Source organism: Lepidochelys kempii, chromosome 4 (assembly GCF_965140265.1).
Source record: "Lepidochelys kempii isolate rLepKem1 chromosome 4, rLepKem1.hap2, whole genome shotgun sequence".
Lineage (NCBI taxonomy): Eukaryota > Metazoa > Chordata > Testudines > Cheloniidae > Lepidochelys > Lepidochelys kempii.
In genome coordinates, this window is record NC_133259.1 from 127,560,023 (window position 1) to 127,578,919 (window position 18,897).

Below are 18,897 nucleotides of genomic sequence, written 5' to 3' on the forward strand. Positions count from 1 at the left end.
TCGCCGCCGCCGCCCCCCGCCCAGGCCCTGGCGCGACCATGGCGCGCCCTCCCGGCATCTCCTCCAGCCCTGCTGTCTGTGGGGCTGCCTGAAAAACAATGCAGGCGAGGACCCCAGCTGGCCATCCAGCAGCCTATCAAAGACCTTCCCAGACCGCAGGAGCCCGTGGCACTGCCTGAAGAATAATTCCACCGAGAACTCCAACCCCCCGTACAGCCACAGCACACGCACGGCGCAAGGAGCCGAGTGATCATTCCCGATCCCGAAGTAACAAAACCGCCGCCGACCCTCGGCCGTTTTAAACAGAGCCTTTCTCCGGACCCGGACTGTCCACGGTGCAGCCTGAACAATAATTGACTGAGGACCTCGGGTGTCTAGTCCACTGCCTGCGCAGCGAGTGAGCCCGCTGCCGCTCAGGACCCCGGCTGCCTTTGCGCTGCCTGCACAATAACACTGTTCCGCCAGCCTCAGGGAGAAGTTCTAAACAAAATTCCGGCCCGGCGAGCGGCGGGGAGCCCGGCGGCGGCAGGGAGACCCGGCCTGAGCGAGCGGGGAGCCCCGCCGCGCTCGCCATGGATCAGTGTGTGACGGTGGAGCGGGAGCTGGAGAAGGTGCTGCAGAAGTTCTCGGGCTACGGGCAGCTCTGCGAGCGGAGCCTGGAGGAGCTGATCCAGTACGCGGGGGGGCTGCGCCGCGAGATCCTGCAGAGCGAGAGTACGTGCGGCGCGCCGGGCCCGGGACTCGGGCAGTGATGGGGGGGGCACCCTTCAGCCCCGCCAGAGAGCCCGCCCCCCATCCCGGCTCTCCTACCCCCTCCCCATCCCGGCTCCCCCCAGCCCGCCCCCCATCCCGGCTCTCCTACCCCCTCCCCATCCCGGCTCCCCCCAGCCCGCCCCCCATCCCGGCTCTCCTACCCCCTCCCCATCCCGGCTCCCCCCAGCCCGCCCCCCATCCCGGCTCTCCTACCCCCTCCCCATCCCGGCTCCCCCCAGCCCGCCCCCCATCCCGGCTCTCCTACCCCCTCCCCATCCCGGCTCCCCCCAGCCCGCCCCCCATCCCGGCTCTCCTACCCCCTCCCCATCCCGGCTCCCCCCAGCCCGCCCCCCATCCCGGCTCTCCTACCCCCCTCCCCATCCCGGCTCTCCTACCCCCCTCCCCATCCCAGTTCCCCCCAGCCCGCCCCCCATCCCGGCTCTCCTACCCCCCTCCCCATCCCGGCTCTCCTACCCCCCTCCCCATCCCAGTTCCCCCCAGCCCGCCCCCCATCCCGGCTCTCCTACCCCCCTCCCCATCCCGGCTCTCCTACCCCCCTCCCCATCCCAGTTCCCCCCAGCCCGCCCCCGATCTCGGCTCTCCTACCCCCCTCCCCATCCCAGTTCCCCCCAGCCCGCCCCCCATCCCGGCTCTCCTACCCCCCTCCCCATCCCGGCTCTCCTACCCCCCTCCCCATCCCAGTTCCCCCCAGCCCGCCCCCCATCCCGGCTCTCCTACCCCCCTCCCCATCCCGGCTCTCCTACCCCCCTCCCCATCCCAGTTCCCCCCAGCCCGCCCCCGATCTCGGCTCTCCTACCCCCCTCCCCATCCCAGTTCCCCCCAGCCCGCCCCCCAGCCCGGCTCTCCTCTCCCCTCCCCATCCCGGCTCTCCTACCCCCCTCCCCATCCCAGTTCCCCCCAGCCCGCCCCCGATCCCGGCTCTCCCCCCCATCCCAGTTCTCCCTAGCCCGCCCCCCGATCTCGGCTCTCCTACCCCCCTCCCCATCCCAGTTCCCCCCAGCCCGCCCCCGATCCCGGCTCTCCTCTCCCCGTCCCATCCCGCTTCTTCTCAGCCCTCTCCAGGCTCCCCCGATCCCGGCTCTCCCCCCCAGCCCAGTTCCCCCCAGCCCGCCCCCGATCCCGGCTCTCCCCCCCCCCATCCCAGTTCTCCCTAGCCTGCCCCCCGATCTCGGCTCTCCTACCCCCCTCTCCATCCCAGTTCCCCCCAGCCCGCCCCCGATCCCGGCTCTCCTCCCCCCGTCCCATCCCGCTTCTCCTCAGCCCTCTCCAGGCTCCCCCGATCCCGGCTCTCCCCCCCATCCCAGTTCCCCCCAGCCCGCCCCCGATCCCGGCTCTCCCCCCCCCATCCCAGTTCTCCCTAGCCCGCCCCCCGATCCCGGCGCTCTTAGCCCCCCCTCCCATCCCGGTTCTCCTCGCACTCCCCGCCCCCCGCAGATCCCGGTGCTCTTCAGCCCTCCCCACCCCACGGTCCCGGCTCTCCTAGCCCCCCACATCCCAGCTCTCCTCAACCCTCCCCAGCCGCCCCCCATCCCGGTTCTCCTCAGCCCTCCCCAGCCCACCCCCCGCCCCAGGCTCCCCCGATCCCGGTTCTCTTCGGCTCCTAAATCCTGTCCGAGCGTCCCCCATTTGCCCCCCTCCCCGATCCCGGCCACTCGTCCGAACGACCCCCCGATCTCGGCTTCTCTTCAGGCCCCTTTCCCAGCCGTATCTGTAAGAAACCCCGGGGGTCCACTTTCTCCGTGTCACACCCCCTCTCCCCACAGAGACCCGGAGCCCCCGGCTTCCCCAATGTCCCGGTCTGGCTTCTCCTCGGGCCCCCTTTTCCCGGTCCCAGCGGCCCCCTTCCCCACCGCTACTACCACCATCGCCCCTTCCCGGTTTGGAACAACTCCCCGGGGCTGGGTGTCTCCCTCCTCCCGCCACTTCCTGGCCTCATCACCCCCAGCCTGTCCCTGCCAGTTTGGAAGGGCCCATGGCTTTTTCAGTTGCTGTGATTTTTAAGCACTCAAGGAAAATGAAATAGCGATTTCACAAACAGAGTGTAAATGGGGGAAAATTCCCAGCCAGTCAAAACATGTTAAAGGAAACTGTAGACAAACTTCCTTCTTTCCTTTTCTTCCTTTCTCATGTTTATCCAGTTTTCCTAAAGGGAAACAAGCCTTTGTTTACAGTTTCTGAGATAGTATTAAATGGCCTTGTAGGGGGAAACGGTGAGTCACAGCAATTTAGTGAAGAGGTTACAACCATGTTTAAATTTAGACCCTGTCCACACCTTACAGTTAACAACATGCTAACAAGAGTATTTGGGCACCATTGTTGCTCATAGTAGTGTGGGGGTCTAGCAGAGGTTTCCTGACTTGCTAGGACAGGGAGACAAGATGCGTGAGGTAATATCTTTTTATTAAAAAAAGAAAAGGAGTACTTGTGGCACCTTAGAGACTAACCAATTTATTTGAGCATAAGCTTTCGTGGGCTACAGTGTAGCTCACGAAAGCTTATGCTCAAATAAATTGGTTAGTCTCTAAGGTGCCACAAGTACTTCTTTTCTTTTTGCGAATACAGACTAACACGGCTGTTACTCTGAAACCTGTCTTTTTATTAGACCAACTTCTGCATATTTCAAGGACAGGGGCATTTTTCTGTTTCCCTGACCAGTTAAAAGAAAGAAGCAATCCTTCTTCATGCTCATTCAGGGAAACTGTGCAGATCTCTGCTACCCTCTGAACTTAAATGCCTTTGTTGCTACCATGGTTCTAACCATAGCATAAACAGAGCCTTATTTGGGTGATGGAGGAGGTTAGCATTTCTGGTTGTGGGGTGTTGAGTTGGGACAAGCATTGGTCCATTTTGGGTATGCCTACTTATTCTTTAATGAATAGAAATATTTATTCCTGGTTAGGAGATTCTGCTGTGTCCTCTTTATATTGGTCAGTATGTTTATATCTTTATTCCTTTGCATTGAGTAATAATGGGATTAGTCACTGGTATTGAAAGAGGAGTCATAAGAGCCAGGCTGGGTGACATAAACAACAGGTTTGTTGGATTTTCTGGGCTAGATTTAATGGGGCTTCAGCTGAAGATAAACATAGCCGCCTGAGTATTATATTTTCAAATAATATATAGCACTTTCAGAGTGTCATACGCCATAGCAGCTCTTTATAAAAATGAACCACGTAAACCTCGCAAAATCCCTGAGAGGTAAGTAACTCAGTATTTATACATGTAATGGGAGGGAGTGGTGAGACAAATCATGTGATTTACCCAGTGCCATAGAGGAAGTGAGTGATAGATATGGGATTAGAATCTGGGCATTCCTGGCTCCCAGTCCTGTGTTTACTATCGCTGTGCTCTAGAAGAATCCACTTTTGTTTAGTTCCAAGAGTTGTATTTGTTTGTTCTGGTCCTGTGCAAATGCAGCTGCATAACTTTACTTGCATTGATGTCTGTGGGATTACTCCTGTGAGTAAAGTTAGATGTTGGCAGGATCAGGGCTGTTATTTAGACATGGCAGTTTACAGAGAGACTATAGAAGTCGGCCCTGTTCTGATGATCTCACAATTTAGGTATTTGTAGAAGTCCAGTCCAATATAGGCAGTAGAGTCTTCATTCTGTGAGAAGTTCTTGAACAGCTGTTAATCCTCTGCCAAAACTTGTTCCCTTGTTTTTTCAAAGGTTGGTGGATCAGAAATTCCTAGTGGCATTACCTACCAGAAATTAATTCTTTAGAGAATCTTCCTCTTTGGAAACACATTTTTAATAGTCCCTCATGTTTTTTTCAAGTTGTCCAGGCAGGTAAAAATTAAATTAAATCTGTTCCTTCTGCACCCTGTTTTATCGGTCCACAATTCAAAGAAATTCTTTGTCGAACAAAAGGGTTTGACTAAGTGGCCAGCACTTTGTATGTTTGTTTATTGTTTAGCGTGTGCATAGTCGTCTAGCCAAGTGATGGCATCTTCAGTGGCGTGATGCAGTTCTTCTAGGCCACCGCTGACCCTAGTCAGCAGGGATTCATTGACACTGTGCATCATCGGCTGTGTTGCACCGCAGCTGCACAAAGGGCTGTCAGGAAGGCCCCAGCGATACTGGTTGGCTGCACAGAGACCTTGCCCGGTCTGGAACCTATTCAACCATTGGCACTGGAGCAGGTCAAAACCAGGCGGGCAAATTGTGGGGTCGGCGATGAGGGACTGGTTGGGGATTATAACAGATATCCATTCCTCTCGCCAGAGTGTTACCGCCCTGACATCCTGGCATGGCGGATGAGACCAGAATGGGCAACGTGACGGCAGAGGTGCAGCTGGTGGTTTAAAAAGGTCATTGTGCGGCGGCAGGCTTGAGTTGACACGTACTTTCTCCAGTAACCGGCCAGTGGCAACCTCTCGTCTGATATGAGGAGGAGCATTATTGCTCAGAACTGGGAGCCATAGGATTGGAGTCGGACGCATGGTGTCAGAGATGATACGCATGACGGCATGTAACTGCGTATCCACCAGTTTGGTGCGTGACGATCAACTCCAAACTGGGGCACAGTACTCCGCCACTGAATACGAGGTGGCAAGAGCTGATGTCCGCAAAGTTGGAGCACAAGCACCCTATGACGAACCTGCCAGTTTGCTAAGAAGATTGTTGTGCGCCTTAACTTTAGCTGCTGTCTTCTTCAGGTGGGCATGGTAACTCAGAGCGAGGTCTAAAGTCACACATAGATAGAATGCTTCCACTTTGTGCTTCAGCTCCTGACCATTCAGACAAACATTCAGTTCTCAGGTTGCGCTGGTGTGATGAAGATGGAACAAAGTGGAGACTGTTTTTATGGTGCTTGGCTGGAGGCGCCAAGTCTTACAGTAGTCAGCTAACTTTATCATGACCTGGTTTAAGATGGCATCAAGCTCGCGAAATGTCTGGGCTTGGGTCCCGCAACAGATGTTGTCTGTGTAAATGAACTTTCATTTACTCCATTGTTGGCAGGTCATTGATGTAAAGGTTGAACAGGGTTGGAGAAAGCACAGAGCCCTGGGGTAACCCATTGCTCTGTTGTCTCCAAGCACTCATCTTCTCCTCCATATGGATTCTGAACCTCCTATTGCGAAGGAACAATTCAACAACGCCTGTGACCCAAGGTAGCAGGACCCGTGATACCTTCACGAGCAGGCCAGTGTGCCATACCTTATTTTACGCTGCTGTTAGATCGATGAAAACAGTGCCTGTTTTCAGGTTTCTCTGGAAGCCATTTTCAACAAATATGGTCAGTGTGAGTACTTGGTCGCATGTGCTATGGTGTCTGCAAAAGGCGGCTTGGTCAGGGCTCAAAATTCTCTCCACATCGGGTAATATGCGCTGTAGGACCAAGTACTCCAGTGCCTTGAAACACACCGACAATAATGATATGTTAAAGACAAGCAATAAAACATATATTTTACAAATTGAGACTCTTATCCTGCAAGGAGAGTTGTGTGGTATGACCCTTCTGCTTGCAGAGGGTCTCATTGACCTCAGTGGGATTCTGCTTTAGCCAGAAAGATCAGCCTACAAGGATCCCTTTTTGGTGTCCAAGCCTCTTATCTGTTAAAAAAACAAAACAAAACACTCTTGTATGTCTTTACTCTCTTCTGACTGTGTACCTGCTGTGCCTCTTTTCGAGACCTTTAGCAAGATGCTTTGAGACTGGTGCTATCTTTTTTCATATCTTGTAAAGGGCCATGCATGTTGTTGGTACCTAATGAATGAGCAATAACCCCATATCAACCAAATGTGAATATTGCCATTGCTTAGTAAACACTCTGGAATAAAGTAAGGGGTGTTTACTATGCACCTTCAGTCTGTTTGGGGACGTTCTAAAGCTTCCTTTTTTGATAGCAAAAGTTCTAATTTAATTTTCACTAGTGATTTATAACTTTTTAAATAGAACAAGGTGTTCAGCTTTGTTCTTAGTAATTTATTATTATCTTATTGCTTAATTTCTCATTTTTACCATATAATTATAATCAATTGGAATATAAATATTGTACCTACATTTCAATGTATAGTATATATAGCAGTATAAACAAGTTATTGTATGAAATTTTAGTTTATACTGACTTCGCTAGTGCTTTTTATGTAGCCTATTGTAAAACTAGGCAAATATCTAGATAAGTTGACGTACCCCCTGAAAGACCTCTGCGTACCCCTGAGGAGTATGCGTGTCAGACTGTTGCTGTCCATTAACATTGGATTATTAAAGGGACACCAATTTCTGTCTGAAGTTGTTGTTTTTTAACCCATTATTTGTTTCAAGTTATCTCAGTTGTTACTGTAACTGAAAGATTTTAGAGGGGAAAAAAATCTTTTTTCTTCTGTCTTTCCTTTGTGTGGTTGACAGCCTTTTCTGTGTAGAGATTGTCCTTGTTTCTCTATAATCAGTTTCCACTTGGTGTGTGGGTTTTTTTACACAACTTAAGAGGGATTTCTTTTTAATTAGGGAAATTGTGAAACTACAATAATTGGTGGGGGAGAGAAATCTGTGGACAGGTGTAGTATGATACCTGAAACTACTTAACTTTTTAAAAAAAATTGAGTAGCTTTCAAGTTGATATCAGATTAATAAATATTAAGGCCAGAATGGACTATTCTAACCATCTAGTCTGATCTTAGTGAATGTTGATAAGGAAATATTGATGGGTGGAATGATTTCTTTCTGCCTCATGTATAATCTCCAAGGCTGGCTGTTTGTTGTGACAAAAGTCATGATTTTATGCCAGATAGGGGTTGTTTTTTTAAGTCATGACATGCAGTATTTTAGTGATGTATCATGGAAAATTGAAAAGTCAAATATCCCTTACTTTACAATAACAATTATTAAAACAATAAGATTTATCTAATAGTTGAAAGCCATTCCAATAAACATGCTCCCTACTTTGTGTGCACAGAGCCAAATATGTAACATTTCATAGAGGAGACTTGCTGCCTGCTGTTACTCCATATTCATTTACTAGGAAGAATATGGAGCATTAGTAGTTCTTTTCCTTTGTGACAAAGACCATGACTTTATGAAGAGCACCTAAAGGAGAAACGTGATTGTTATGGCTGTAGCAAACATGCAACCTTAAACATTGCAATTAATAAAGATTCTGCAACTAGAATTTAACATTTAGAGACAGAATGGGGGCTTGCTTTTTTGGAGCTGTATTGGTTCTGTGGTGCTCATGGCAGAAAAAGATTGCTTTGTCAATAAAATAGGCAGATATGGTTGAGATACCTCAAAGCAGGTGTGTGGAATAAGGAGCTGTAAATTTGTACCTAGTCCCTCTGATTGCAACTACACTTCTTCTGTTACGAGACGTCTTTGATTTCCTTCACCCAACTTGTAAGAGGCATGAAGTTAGGGGCTATATATTATGGTAGTTACATTTTGTTTCTCCTCTCCCCACACTTGCAACTCCTGTGATGGCAGTTTGTTACGCATGTAGTAATGCCTGAAATATCAGAAGAGAAACTGGCTGTGTAACACTCTGCTCCAACCAACAGTAATTCAAGACACAGAATGAGAAAAGAATAGGGATTAAAATTAATGGTTGCTTTTTGAACCTTGTTTTATTAAATGTTGTGGAACTTTTAGGATCTCATCCTTTTAAATATTTCTCATTGGGAGAATTTATAGCTATGGCTGTTAGGAAAACCGTTCTTGGACTGGTTGGTCACTTCAGCCATCACTGTGTACACTACCTGAGGGATATTTTAACACAAACCTTGAGTGTGTGTGCTTGATTGAATGATGTAACTCGTAGAATGATCTGGGCAGAAGCAGTGATGAGAAAAATCCTCTCATCAACAATAGGATCTAAAACAAGACTGGAGGAGACAGTACTCCGGAATCTGGGATCCAAAAGTTGAAAGAAAGTGGGATTGAAGCAGAACACTGAAGAGAAAAAGTCAATTTCTCCAACTGAGACTATTTAACCCATAGGGAAACTGAGGCATAGATGGTGTGAATTGCCTGGGAGATACTGGGATTTAGTTTAAGGGTTCTCAGACATTTTCATATTTATTATTTTATACATAGAGTATGCCTCCTCCCCTCCCACTGGTGATCCCATAACATTCCTGTGGCAGCTATTGAACCTGATGCAATGGAAAAGTAATATCTGGAAAGGAACAATGTGTTTTTAGCTGTCACATGTGATTTAGCAACTGGAAATGAGGAAATCCAGCACAATCCGATGAGCCAGCTCTTTGTGGACCACCAGCAAGTGCTCCATGGTCCACCTCTGCTCTTTGAATCAGTGTTTGAGACCTATTAGTTTAATTATTTAGACATGGGATTGTGAGTCAGAAGATTTAGAACCCGAATGGTATTGCTTTGCACTTTGTTTTGAATGTAATATGCTACCAAATCAGAGTGGTAGCACTCAGCACTCACTTTGCACTGGTGTAAATAGCTACATAAGGTCCAGGGCAACAATGAATAGGGCCCTTAAATTCTAATCCTGGACTCTGTGTGCGTGTGCACGCAATAATGTAATGCCTAGCACTAGTACATCCTCAAAGAACTGAACAAATGAAAGTAGATCCTACGGTGAGGGTAGAAATGATACCCCAGTACATTCTGTGAGGAAGGTTGGTTTAATGTTAGTGCCTTGAGATCCTCTGGTGAAAGGCACTAGAAAGTCCTATTTATCATTAACCTTGAATTCATCAATTTGAAAAACTGTTATTCCATTTAGGAGAATTTGTACCTGCCATAGCAAAACTGGGACTGGCATCTTAATGAGGTTGTCCCATATCCTATCGGTTTTATTTTTTTTAAAACTGCGTTTAGCTGATGTTGCTTTGCCTACGCTTTCTAGATTGGCTTTTGACTTTGTTTTTTTCAGAGCTTTTCATTCTTCCAGTACCATTTTCACCTTTTATTATCTTCACCTATTTGGGAGGAATTTAGCATTATCATTTGTTTATAATAAAGTTTGTAATTAATTTTCTTGTCTTCTGCCTAGACCAAGATGGAGCCTTGTCAGGGACAATTTCCCTTGTTATGACACAGTGCTGCAAAAGAATAAAAGACACAGTTCAGAAATTGGCCTCAGATCATAAAGACATTCACAGCAGTGTTTCCCGAGTTGGAAAAGCCATTGATAAGGTATTTACGTTATGACTTTTATTGTGTTGAAACTTGTTAAATATTTCCCGCCTTGTATTTTATAGTATATAGTCAACCCTGCTATATTTGGAATCAGAAGGTTGGGGTTAAATCCTGGCCCAATAATTGGAAAACTTCCATGGACTTCAACAGAGCCAGGATTTTATCTCTGTGTATAAACTAGTCTTCTGAAAATTAATATCCGGGCCTTCCTTCTCCATGTCTTTTCACAATAAAATCTTCCCAACTCTTTGGAGGTCAGCCAAGTGGTCGTTTCAGTTCCTGTGGGTACCACTTGGCGACAGCTGCAGTCCATCGATTGTCAGTGAGCCTCACTATATGTCCGGCCCATTGAATTTTCCTATGCCTGCTCTCAACAACGATGTCCTACACTCCACTCTGCTCTCCTGATCTCTTCATTGGGGACTCTATCGCAGATTGAAATTCCCAGAATTCTTCTTTCCATCACCCTCTCTGTGACAGACAGTTGCTGCTCCTCTGTCTTCGTCAGCACCCATGTTTTGCTGCCGCACAACATTGCTGGCAGTACTGTTAAGTTGAAGAGGCTGATGTGTGTTGTCTGGTTGATTTTTCCTTGGAGGACATCCCTGATAGAATTGAATGCACACCAGTGTGCTTGCTTTTTTCGTGAGAGTTCACCTTCCTGATTGTGGCACATGTTAATTTCTTGGCCCAAATAGACATATTGCTCAACTTCTTCTGTTTGTTCTCCCTGGATTGTGATTTGGACTTTTGGCAAGGTATCAGACCACATAAATTTCCGTTTTTGGAGCGGTTCATTTTCAGTCTGACTTGGCTGCTTTTTGTGTTGAGTTCTTACAGCATTTTCTGTAGTTTGATAATATTTTCGGCAATCAACACATTATTGTCCATGAATCTGAGCTGGTTCAATGTATTAACAGGTGTTAACAGGATTAATAGAAATCTTCTAGCTAAGAAATATACTATTTCTGGGTATCATGTCTTCTTTCTAATCACTGGTAACAGATGTTTAGGCAGTTGTATCCTGTTTTAGGAGACCTGTTAATCTGGAACAGCTTATCAAGAAAGGTATTTTTGCATGATTTTTTTTTCTAATTCGTTTAATCAGTTCACTGAGGGCTTGGTCCTGTGAGGTGCTGAGCACTCTCAGTGGAAATACAGGATGCTGAGCACCCCACCGGATCAGGCTATTAATATGATGCATTTGTGCACTTCATAAATAGTAAAGAGAGCACAAAAATTATTATAGTTGAAACTTTTCTGGTGAGACATTCTGATACAAATTCTGATTTCAAGGATTTCTAGGAGCGCCACAAGTTACTGTAGGATAGACTTCAATATCCCTTTGAAAAGGTACCCGAATTCTCTCTCACAGCAATTGATGCCATATGTAAACCTTCAAACCACGCTTTTCCATGAAACAATATTGTGAAGCATTCTTCCCTCTCATGGAAGATAGTTTATGTGTGTCAGAGCATCTGTAATAAACAAAACAAAACAAAAAATCCCCAAAACTCTTTTCAGATTTTCATTTGTGTTGTGGTTTAATATTGAGACATGTTTAGATCTCAGATTGTGTGTACTGACAGATTTCTTAAACAGTGTCAGACATAGAGTTGGTAGACCGCAGACAATTCTTTTATAAAGGAGACCCCTGTGAACATGTCTCTTGACTGTAAAGAGCCACCCCAGCTATACAAAGTAATGGTTAATCTTTTATCTTTCATAACGAGGTTTAAACAAGACATCTAATCCATTAAGTTTTAATTGAGTAGCAGCAGAGTGTACTAATAATCACAATGCACAGTGCACTGCATTATTGGGTGGAATATCTGTGCAACAATTGTGATTTTTTGTTTGTTTGCTCTATATTTAGCTATCATATAGATCTAAAAAACAATGTATGGCTTAATACCAACAGTGCTAATCCAAGCATCAGTGTGATATTCAAAGCTTAAGTATACATCTGTTCATGATCCTAGCTATTGTATCTAAACCAATTAACTAAAGTAAAAGCAATCCATCCTTATTAGTAGCTTGAAACCTGCTATAAATCTGTTTAATCTTGTCTTGAGTTTGAAACTTGTAACTTCAGTCCTCTTTTGATTTAACAAATGGACTTCATATGAACCATTCTGAATTTGATTAGGTTCTTTTTCAATTTAATTGCTCTGGTAAAACAGAGCAGCACCAAATAATAGCAACGTAATTTAGGTGGATTTGAGTACTGAGTGAAACAATAGGGAAATGGTTTGTAGTAACAAAAAATAAGAGGTATAACCCCCCCTGACATTTAGGGATTTGATAAAATTAGACATGGTCTCCTGTTTCCAAATAACTGTTTCAGTTATTCACTCATGTAGTTTCTCAACAGTTTTATTGTCACTTTACCTAATGAAGTTTGCCCAGTATTAAAAAATGGACCATATAAATAAAAGTTTTGTTAAACTGTAGGCACTACATTTTAGAGACTGATAGAAACAAGAAGTGGAAGGACATCAACAAGTTCATCTGGTCTGTGCCCCCAGTGGGTGCAGGATTGCCAAAAAGGACCCCTAGCTGAAAGTTCAGTCCTGTGGTATTCTGAGCAACCTCAACTCCCATCAATATCACTGGGAGTTCAGGGCACAAACACTTTTTCCAAGTTATTTGGCACTTTGCAAGATCATGCCTTGAAACACAGACTTTCTGTGAGATCTTGTGCAAGTCACTTGACCAAAAGCTTCAGTCCATACAGCTGGAAAACTGGGTAGAAAGCAGGAGCTGCATCTGCTGAGAATTTCCCTAGACAAATAAACTACAGAAAATATATTCTAATCCTTCTTGGTCTATTCACAAAATCCATTGTATAAAGTTGAACATAATGATTTCATGGACGGTCAGGTTGAAGAAGGTCTCATGGGGTCCATCTAATCTATCCGCCCTGCACTGCTTTAAGATAATATTTGCATTTCAAGCAAATCTGATTCCTTCTAGTGAAGTATCTATTGGCTTATTAGGGTTCCATAAACAATTTAAATTAAAATCTCCCCAAATAATATACTTAAGTTTTAAACCAATTAAAAGTAATTAGATATAATTGATCTAGTGAATTGATCCCTCATGACTTCCAGACAAATCCTAGACAAAGTTTTGTTGTCAATAAATAAAATCCTCATTAGAACCTGAAAGATCAGTCTTTTACTGTAATTCACAAGATGTAGGTTTTGTATTTACAATAGCCTTCCAGCAGCATCTTCATTTTCATCTTTATTTTTACAGATAGAATAAAACCTCATGACAATGTGATTGGTGTTTTGTAGGTCATCAGGTTCTTGTTAAGATATGATCAGATGTGGACAAGTGTCTCTCAGATGAATTTATCGTGGGCTTCAAGATTAGAATGAGGCTTCCAAAATTAATTGGAACTAATTTTAGTCAGTGGTGAGCTGGAGCCGGTTTTCACCGGTTCGTGCTAACCAGTTGTTAAATTTTGAAGCAGTTTTAGAACCAGTTGTTAACCTGCTTACCTGCAGGGGGCGCTGAGGCTTTGATGGGCTCCGGCTGGGAAGTGATGTAATTCCTCCTCCGACCACCAGGGGCGCTGTGCTGCAGGAGCCATGTGGGCTGCAGCCTGGCCCTGGGCACGAGCCCTGGTGCTGCTGCTGCTCCCCCGACCCCTGGCCCTGGGCTCCCGCTGCTGCCTGGTGCATCCCCAGCTGCTCTGCTGGGCCTGGGCTGTGTCCTGCTGCTTGGGCTGCTCCGAGCTGCTCTCCCCATGAGCACCCACCACCCTGCCCGCAGCCAGCCACCGTCTCCAGCCACCCCTGCACCCCCTGCCCTGCCCACAGCCAGCCCCTGCCGCATCCCCTGCCCTGCCCGCACCAGCCCGTCTTCAGCCCCCTCCGCACCGCCTGCCCGCAGCCAGCCCCTCCGCACCGCCTGCCCGCAGCCAGCCCCACCGCACCCCCTGCCCTGCCCACAGCCAGCCACCCCCTGCCTGCACCAGCCCCTGTCTCCAGCCATCCCCACACCCCTGCCCGCACCAGCCCCGGCGCACTCCCTGCCCGCACCAGCCCCTGTCTCCAGCCACCCCCGCTCCAGCACCTGCCGCACCCCTGCCCTGTCTCCAGCCAACCCCTGCCTCACGCACCCCCTGCCCTGCCCGCAGCCAGCCCCTGCCACATCCCCTGCCCTGTATCCAGCCAACCCCTGCTGCACGCACCCCCTGCCCTGCCCTCAGCCAGCCCGTCTCCAGCCACCCCTGCACCCCCTGCCCTGCCTGCAGCCAGCCCCTGCCGCACCCCCTGCCCTGCCTGCAGCCAGCCCCTACCGCACCCCCTGCCCTGCCTGCAGCCAGCCCCTGCCGCACCCCCTGCCCTGTATCCAGCCAACCTCTGCTGCACGCACCCCCTGCCCTGCCTTCAGCCAGCCCGTCTCCAGCCACCCCTGCACCCCCTGCCCTGCCTGCAGCCAGCCCCTGCCGCACCCCCTGCCCTGCCTGCAGCCAGCCCCTGCCACACCCCCTGCCTTGCCTGCAGCCAGCCCCTGTCTCCAGCCAGCCCTGCACCCCCCTGCCCTGTCTCCAGCCAGCCCCACAACCCCTTGCCTCCAGCCAACCCCGCACCCTCCTGTCTCCAGCCAGCTCCGCACCCCTTGCCCTGCCTGCAGCTAGCCCCGTACCCCCTGCTTCCAGCTAGCCCTGCCCCACGCCCCTGTCTGCAGCTGGCCCTACATCCACTGGTGCCCTGCAGTTCCCAGGGCAGTAACCCTGCACACCTGCTTCAATGAGGGGGGCAGGGAGCAGCTGGGACCCACACATGTACATACCCTAGGGTGACCAGACAGCAAGTGTGAAAAATCAGAACAGGGGGCGGGGGGGTAATAGGAGCCTATATAAGAAAAAAAAAAACAAATTGGGACTGTCCCTATAAAATCGGGACATCTGGTCACCCTAACACACCCCCAGGGAGTGGCGGGGACCCACACATGTGAAACGGAGCTCATTTCTAGTTCAGGCCCATCTTTTTAAAAAAAAACTTTAGACAGGGTTAACATACATCCATATTTTCCTGGACAGGTCAGGCTTTTTGGTTCTTAAATCGCCGCCCGGGAGGAATTTTTAAATTTTAAAAATTCCTCCCGGGAAAATACGGACGTATGGTAACCCTACTGGTACAAAAAATACATACTGGGGCACATCCCTTAAATCAGAACTTTTTATAGGGAGTCGGTTGTTAAGATTTTGGCAGCTCATCACTGATTTTAATTGAGTGTTACATCCCAGTGACATTTATTGTTTCAAATCAACCAGTGCTTCCTGCTCAACAAGCTCAGATTTTGATGGAATTTGGTGTGCAATGAGTCCATAGTGAGTTTCAGATTAAATGTTTCATTTCCTGTGTAATGAAAGGGAGGGGCCTACGCATGATATTTCCGTTGGCCAGTCTTTTGTTTATGCAACTCCATACTAATGAACTGGACAGATTTACTAGGCATGTTGCCAGTAGGTTTCTCCCTGAGATCACAGGCTCATTATCATAACAACTGAAGAGGAACTTCAAATTTGGCATGAAGTATTAGCATCCATCTCACCAAGATCTTTAACTAACCAAACCCTTTGTCTCCATATCAACTATTCAAGATTCCCAGGTTCCACATCTATGAAAGTTACTTCTTATTACACAGGGCTGTTGCTTCCTTGGAAGGGAATGATTACAGCCAAATTTAATCTTAATGTAGTTTCTCTGCCCCCCTCCCAGGATCGGAGTCACATTGTTATCATCAAACAAGCTGTCTGCAGTGGTTGGCCAGTGATTTCTACCAGTTGAATGTAAAAAAAAACATACTCTTGAATGGTTTGACACTGGCTGATCATGATTGGGATGTGAATAGTAGAAGCTCATATCATAGCAGTATCCATCTTATTAGTAGTTAGATACCTGTGCTGGTGTTTTGAGGTGGGATTGTCATCAGGAGAATGAGGTGGAGAAATGCTGACTCCATCCATTTCTTCCATACCTTCGCTAAACCTTGTCCTTAAAGGCATACAGTTAGGTCAGATTTCACCCCAAATGTAAGTTTTGGGGAAACAAGCTTTTACTAAGATGTCTGGAAAATTTTCCATGAAACAAAATTAGTCCAGGGAGCGGGGGGCATTGACACACATTTTAAAAATAAATATTCCTTTGGAGTGTCGTTCAGATATTACAGGTTTCAGAGTAGCAGCCGTGTTAGTCTGTATTTGCAAAAAGAAAAGGAGTATTAGTGGCACCTTAGAGACTAACAAATTTATTTGAGCATAAGCTTTCGTGAGCTACAGCTCACTTCATCGGAAGTAGCTCACGAAAGCTTATGCTGAAATAAATTTGTTAGTCTCTAAGGTACCACTAGTACTCCTTTTCTTTCAGATATTACAGTTATGCGAGATATTAAAGAATGCATTCTTTACAACCCAAATATTATATTCTGAATCAGAAAATGAAATGGACAATGAAATAGACTAGTTATTGCTAGTCTCACTTTTATGTCTATTCAAAAGTGAGAAAATTAGCTAGATCTTAAACATTTCACTTTTAATCGCCTTAGGTACTACTAATAACATAGGGAAGGCCAGTAATCTGTTTAAGTGATATTTAACCTGACAGTGTCACTTTGTATATTTTTCTCTTGATGTTTCTTGAAATTCCTTCCAAATTTCATCAGTATCAGTAATATTTTTTTACGATATGGCTGTGGTATATTCACCACATCATCTTCTACATTTCTTTGTCCTAGGTCTACTATTCTGGCTGTTGTAAGGATTGTTTTTTCAAGTTACTAATTTGGAAGCAAATTATTATTTGCTGTTATTACCTCAGTTAAGCCTCTGACCATGCTCAGTACGAATAATGTTTCCAGAAGGCTGAGCAGGGTACGATAATATAAGTGCTCATGCAATTAATACAAATTCTGGGCCTTTCTAATAAGCCTGACTCTTAGATCCTTATTAAACACCACGTGTCAGAAATTATATTGAAGTGAAGATGGAGCAAGTTCACTCATCTAGATAGCAGCATTGAGAAATGCCTGGTCACTAAAATCTAATAGGTTTCAGAGTAGCAGCCGTGTTAGTCTGTATTCGCAAAAAGAAAAGGAGTACTTGTGGCACCTTAGAGACTAACCAATTTATTTGAGCATGAGCTTTCGTGAGCTACAGCTCACTTCATTGGATGCATCTCGGATGTAGCTCATGAAAGCTTATGCTCAAATAAATTGGTTAGTCTCTAAGGTGCCACTAGTACTCCTAAAATATAATACTTACATGACAGCTATGAAAAATGTAAACAAAGGGCAAGCAATGTTTTGTTCTACATGGAATAAGCACTCATTGTGATATGTATAATTGCTTCTGAAAATCACAGAACATTCACTGCAGGGTCTTGAAATCCCAGTAACTATGGCAAAATACTAGAGAAATTGCTAATTTTCTTAAAATACCAGAGACATCTGTAAATCTGTTGAACAGGAGAAAAAAAATGAAGACATGATTCCTCAAAGAATGGAGGAGAGAATTAGGATAAGGGCCAGCAGAATTATTTCAGGCACTGGCATCACCAAAATCATCATGTTCTAGCACATCATAGAATATCGGGGTTGGAAGGGACCTCAGGAGGTCATCTAGTCCAACCCCCTGCTCAAAGCAGGAGAAATCCTCAACTAAATTATCCCAGCCAGGGTTTTGTCAAGCCTGACCTTAAAAGCCTCTAAGGAAGGAGATTCCACCACCTCCCTAGGTAACCCATTCCAGCGCTTCACCGCCCTCCTTGTGAAACTGTAACTTGAGACCATTACTCCTTGTTCTGTCATCTGGTACCACCGAGAATAGTCTAGATCCATCCTTTTTGGAACCCCCTTTCAGGTAGTTGAAAGCAGCTATCAAATCCCCCCTCATTCTTCTCTTCTGCCGACTAAACAATCCCAGTTCCCTCAGCCTCTCCTCATAAGTCATGTGTTCCAGTCCCCTAATAGTTTTTGTTGCCCTCCGCTGGACTCTTTCCAGTTTTTCCACATCTGTCTTGTAGTGTGGGGCCCAAAACGGGACACAGTACTCCAGATGAGGCCTCACCAACGTCAAATAGAGGGGAATGATCACATCCGTCGATCTGCTGGCAATGCCACAACTGGAAGCCACAACATAATTAGCCTGATTTCAAGGCGTTATAGCTAGTCACCTGACAAAATAGCTAGATACATACAGCACTAAGTGACTTTGAAAAGAGTTGCAAGGTTTATGGACCAGATGTTATTTCAAAACTAAGTGTTGCCTTAACAGTAATTAAAATAGCTAAAAGGTGAGGGAGGTGAGGATATGCATGTAGTTACTAACATGGGAGTGAGTAGGCAGATGAGATGAGATAATAATATAGGAGTGGCTATACTTGTGTTACACTCCCAGACCAGGAAAGGTTTTAAAAACTAGGGTTTTGTTAAACATAATATCCACAACCCCCGCAAACAAACGCAGTTTGTATGTGCTCAATCTCACTGAAGGACAACAGCAGTCCTCCTGGCATCACATCTTGCTTCCCGACTGTGTTCACTTTAACCTCATCAGCAGAACTCCAAACCCTTAAAGGGAGAGGGCACAGCCTTAAAGGGACAGAGTGCAGGTAAATATAAGCCTGGCATTCCATTCTGAGTGCTATACTAGTACCTGTAAGCCTCTGACCACATTCGGTATGAACTAAAGGTTCTTCTTTGAGTGATTGTCCACATGGATTCCATTCTTGGTGTGCATGTGCCTGAGGTTAGATTCTTTTGGCCAGCAATGTCTGTTGGGGCCACACCTGCACCCGAGGTATCCTCCCCTCATGCACACTCCCACCTGAGGGTGTAAAGAGCAGAGTGGACCCAGCTGTCCCTCAGTTCCTTCTTACCACCCATGGCAGTGAGACAGAACCACTACAGTGACAACCTGCTTTCCTGTTTCCTATAAATGCTGTTCTAATGGTTGGTTAGTTAGTGTTGTTGATGTAGATTTATTTTGCCCA

The 18,897-nt window shown here is 46.6% G+C and overlaps 1 protein-coding gene across 1 annotated transcript in view; it reads left to right on the forward strand.

The window, feature by feature from the left end:
- The first annotated feature begins 409 nt into the window (after window positions 1–409).
- Window positions 410–18,897, forward strand: part of RMND5A (required for meiotic nuclear division 5 homolog A) — a 45,080-nt gene continuing 26,592 nt past the window's right edge. The window contains exons 1-2 of the mRNA XM_073342887.1: window positions 410–714; window positions 9,741–9,883. Coding sequence (XP_073198988.1) covers window positions 573–714; window positions 9,741–9,883 — 285 coding nt within the window. The 5' untranslated portion in view covers window positions 410–572. The remainder of the gene's footprint in view (window positions 715–9,740; window positions 9,884–18,897) is intronic.